The 5241-nt window shown below is 39.1% G+C and overlaps 1 protein-coding gene across 1 annotated transcript; it reads right to left on the bottom strand.

The window, feature by feature from the left end:
• Nucleotides 1-446: 446 nt before the first annotated feature.
• Nucleotides 447-2932, bottom strand: LOC104805096 (probable xyloglucan endotransglucosylase/hydrolase protein 28). Its single transcript, XM_010529516.1, has 4 exons — nucleotides 2567-2932; nucleotides 2357-2457; nucleotides 1890-2098; nucleotides 447-1116 (listed from the first exon to the last, which is right to left on the bottom strand). The coding sequence occupies exons 1-4, from the start codon at nucleotides 2748-2750 to the stop codon at nucleotides 618-620; spliced, it is 993 nt and encodes a 330-aa protein (XP_010527818.1). The 5' UTR covers nucleotides 2751-2932; the 3' UTR covers nucleotides 447-617.
• Nucleotides 2933-5241: the final 2309 nt, after the last annotated feature.

Genomic DNA, 5241 nt, shown 5'->3' with positions numbered 1-5241 from the left:
TATATATATATATATATATATATAGGAAAGAAGATTATTCGCGGCCTGCCCAATTGGATTGGACCCACCATTTAAACATATCTATATTATGCTGCCGGTTATTCAAATATAAAATCAAATTCAGATGACATGTCAACATTTAGGTTTGGGTCTATGATTTTTTTTTGGAACACATTTTTATATGAAAACCCCGATCAACAGTACAATTTTAAAATATCTGCATGTTTTTTTTTTCCTAACAATTAAATACATTATGTACACATCAATTTTTACGTCTTATCAAAAGAAATATTTCTAAATACGACTAACTATATTGATTGCCCCACTTTATTTTTCCAATGCATAGGGACTTTCTGCAAGTTTATGTACATGTGCATGCACAAACGAGTCAAGAATATTATAAGAATCTTCACTATGAAAGACACTTAATTATTTAGGGGAAAAAAAACACCAAACCTCTCAATGAATAATATATTTTCTTTTTCAAAGTTTCCTATACAAGACGAATGACAAATATGCCCCTCTAGCAGAAAATCAGGAATCCAAATGTATTATAGAAACAAATCATGTGAATATGGACTTATTAATAGAGACCCCCTCTCTCATTCACTACCATCTCACATCGCCTCCGACCCGGAAACCGCCCGGTTCCGGTGGCGGCTCTTCCCGTGGCGGTGGCCACGGTCACCAAAAGTGACCGGATCGTAAACCCTAAGACGCTTGGCCTCAGCCGGATCGACCACACACTCCGGCGGAGCAACTTTGTACCTTGTCTGGTCATAGCAGTAAGAATAAGTCATGCGTTTCCTCCGGAAGTTCTCCATCTTTCTCCTCTGAGAGGACGTCAGCTCCGCCACGTGGCTGAGATCCTCGGCCGAAGCGTCGCATGTGGGGAACTGCTCGATGGGGTCGACGGTGCAGCCGTGGAGGACGAACTCCGAGAACTGGGCGATGTAAGGGGCATATTTGTAATTAACGCCGTACTTGCCGCCGTCGGTGGCCCATTTGGAGCCGTCCCATATGGTGGAGTAGAGAGACATCGGTTTAGACGGGAAGTCACCGCCCATCGACTCACTCCGCTTCACCTCTCTGATTGGAACGTTGTCCACGTAAAATCTGCACATCATGATACCAAATCCTCCATCCTGTTCAGTACCGTGAATTCTCACAACAGCTGAAATAAGGTTCATCCGCTGTAAAACAAGGGAACATTTTGGGGAAAATTCCGGTTTTTGATGATCTGGGTTTAGATTCTTTCACTTAAAAAGGTTTCTGAGATGATGGCTTACTTTTTTTGTGGATATGTTAGTGACAAGAACCAAGCAGTAACACCATTTCTAGGCCTTACTTGGAGTGGGAAACAATAAGTGGTTTTGTGACAAAACAGGAAGACATTTCTCAGATAACCAGAAAAACCCCACAAAGCTTTCCTTAAAATAGAGACATCACCTGAAAGCTGCGTTCTGTCCCAAACGCAGCAAGAGCTAAGTACTTGCGGGATAACCAAATAACCAGAATCGGGTTAAGCCCATCTACCCACAGATTCAAAGCACTTTAAAAGACAATAATTCAGGTTTTTGTTAGAAGATTATAACACTATTTATGCTACCCTACGTTCTAGGTTCAAGACGATTAAGGCTGGAAAATCTGACTATTTTCTCAAAGGATTTATATAACCCGGATGCAGGGCAAGAAGAGTAATCTTGATCTTATCATCTCGGAGTTGGAGTAGAATGACTTGAAAGATTAGAAATTTTCAACTACCATAATCAAGAACAATCTAACAAACACGACAAAAGCAAAGTTATAACTCAAGGCCAGTGGGTATTTATCACCTGTCATCAGATCATTATACCGGAACACGTAGAAGTAAGAAAAGGGTTTCTTACATGATGTGGGAATCGGACCAGAGGATGCTGTATTGATGGAAATCCTCAGTTGGATCGAACCAGAGATTGTATCTCTCTTCTCTGCCCAAGTGGGTGCTTCCGTTGCCGTAAACGTTCGTCTGAATCCTCCATTCTTTGCCTCTAATGTTTCCCAAGAACTCAAAATCAATCTCGTCATGGTTCTTCTCATACATGTCTCCATTTGACATCTGAAACTCACAAATCAACCAAAGTTCAGGACTTTGTCATCAAACCAATTTAACACTACGCTAACAAAACTGAAACCAATCACTCTTAATCATCCTGGTTGGGCCCAATAGCTTCAAATCACGAGACGGGGAAAAAAATCCCAACTTGAGCCAAAAAAAAAGTGAAGGGTTAAACGAAGCATGGCCAAAGAAGCCATACATCTTCTAATCCATCTTTTCCAAAATTCATGGAAGGGCCATTTCATTGTAATCACTTACATAGAAGGCGATAACAACACCAGCCGTGTAATCTGCAGGAAGCTTGATTTTTGCACTGAAGAACCCATGTAGGTACAGATCATTTGACACAAACCCAGACCCTGCAAGTAATTTTCGTCCAAACATAACATCCACCCAAAAATAAACATCTTGTCAAAACAGAGATGAACGGACTACATGAAAAAAAAAAGAGAGGAAGCAAGAACAGACCGGTCCTCTCGTCGAGAGATAAGCGGGCAGATTTTCCATCCTTACGAACAACCAAGTTCTGGTCACCGAACAGATGCGTGTAACCCTCATCAAAGGAGATAACATGAAGCTTTTCCAGAGCAAACCCAGAAGCCAAACCAGCGAACAGAGCCATAAAAACCAACATACTGCTTAAAGAACACATTTTTATTTATGCCTTTTCTTATTATGACTATCTGTCTCAGATGCCTCTGCTACTGTATAGCTTTGTGGAGATGAAAGGTGAGAGAGAAACGAAGAACAGCTTGCGGAGAACAGCTATTGAGGTGGAGATAAAGAGAAGGGGAGAGAGCCAAAAAGGCTAGTGTGTGAGAAAGAATATGAGGATTTCGTCCGGCTGGTCTTCTTGCAAGGGGTTTTTATTTTTTATTTTTTATTTTTTTTTATTTTTTAATTTGTCAATCTTGAAATTATTTTATTATCCGGCGGTGACAACTGACAATCAGAGGGGGAAAAAAATCTTGTTGGTAATGCTTATTAGCATCCAAGGCTCCGAGGATCTTGTTTCTAAGTATTTCAAGAAATATTAAAGTTGTCTTTCCCCCAGGTATAAATATGGATTGCATGACACAGGTCAATGGATATAAGGACCAAAATCATGAAGTTTTTAATTTTTCAATCGCTATATATTGTGCATGTAGATTGGTTGGTGTGATCATAATGAACCCTAATTAAAGTGTCATTATACCACTTCAGTACATCACGTTTTAAAATTATAATTTCACGATACAAAGTTACGACGAGGGATTTGCCTCTTACACATATGTGCCCTGTTCTACGAACACTGCAATTCACACAAAAAAAAGGGTTACAAATTGCAATTTATACAAGTAAGAAAATGTCAAATGATTTTTATTATTTTATAGTGTGGTAGAAAATCGATATTGGGAAAGCGCTCTACAATTCTCCGCCGTACAAGCATGATATAACTTTTAACGAACAAAATTTTTCCACAAAAAAATCATAAACAATAGTAATGAAAATTATTTGCCAAGTTGTCAAAACTGAAAAACTTTATTATGTTGAATTATGATACAAAACATTAAAAATCATCAGAGAGGCATCGTAAAATTTTGCTTTATAAGCTTTCTTAAGAAATATTATAGGTATTATTGTCTCAAATGTGCATGTAAATAAAGTGAAAAAGTAATTAAAAATGGTAAAAATATTTTTTATTACAAAACCCATTACTAACATCCTGCTTTCATAATTATTTAACATTTTCAAGATTTTGTGGCTTTCTTAGCAAATTGTAACATTTTATTTGTTTATACAATTACAAAGCAGTGGACGAGGATTCGGGGACAAACGGGGTGCATTTTAAGAAAGGTGATACCAATATTCCCCAAAATACCCCTTCCATCGCAAGAATCCACAGATTTGCCCTTCCCCAGAAGTACCGTGCTGTGGCATTCTGCGTAAATAAATCTGACAATAAGAGGACATCCAACGGAAATAAATAAATAACAATAAAACCGTACTGTGATCAAATGTGGTAATCGCGTGAGCCGGCGCGTGAAAACCCCGCGCCCAAGTATTGCAACCACTTTCTGACACGTGGCATTTGATATGTGACGCTGGCTTCACGGGAACGGTGTCGTATTGATTAGCGAACTAACTGCAGCGGTTCTTTTCTTACATGAATATAATGGCGCGATCAACAGCTGGAAATGCAGCAAAAAGATGGCCTACCTTACCTAATCCACACACTTAAGAACAAGACAATATTATATATATTGTGCAAAAACCATTTTGTTATGTTATATACTGTATTTTAAATGTGAAATATATATGCTTGCGTTTCACGTTTATTGTCTGTATGTATGGGTATGGCATGTAGCTGATATATATATAATTATATATATTAGTGTATATACATGTGTATGTGTAGAAATTGTGCAATCATTCTTCAACAATATCACATCTATGCCAATTAATGATAATTAGGTATTTGGTAAATTTTCGGATTATAAAAAAAAATAATGATAATTATGTGTTTGTCAAGTTTAATTTACCCCAGCAAAGAGCTGACCTGGACAGACACATCCTCGCCACGTCAGCGAGGATAGCCGTTAGGTCTTTTGAAGGATCCACCAAGATATCCTCGATTCCTCGAACGGTCAAGCTGAGCGCTACCGTGCCGCGTGATTAACGGCGACGTTGACGCCGTTAATTCCCTTTTCGGCCCGCCAACAAATCGCCGTGTCATCTGGGCCCCACACTTCACGCGCACGAAAAAATAAATAATGATAATAATTACTAGATTCGGTCGGGGAAAAAACTTTTTTTCCTAACTTTTTAAAAATTTAATTTATCTCGGGCAGATCTCAACGGTCATCGTTCCAACCAGTTTGCCGGGCGCACGTTAACATGAACGAAGGGACTTCGGCTAACATTCACACCATTTTGGGAGGAAATTGGAATCTGTTGAGAGATCCCAAATGTAGAATATTCACGCGAGGGTTGCATTGGTCTGATCCCAAATAATCAACGAGAGTGAATCGCAGCCGTTGGTAATTGCATGGGATGTTGTCCACGTGGAAATTTCTCGAGATCCAACGGCTCCGATCCATGAGTTTTGGTCAAGGTATCCCTAGATAGACATTGTAGTTTATGCCATAACCCCGTCGACAGTT

This window comes from Tarenaya hassleriana, unplaced genomic scaffold (assembly GCF_000463585.1).
Source record: "Tarenaya hassleriana unplaced genomic scaffold, ASM46358v1 Cleome11, whole genome shotgun sequence".
NCBI lineage: Eukaryota > Viridiplantae > Streptophyta > Magnoliopsida > Brassicales > Cleomaceae > Tarenaya > Tarenaya hassleriana.
The sequence above is the reverse complement of the archived record's forward strand: the minus strand, read 5'-3'. Positions and strand labels throughout refer to the sequence as shown.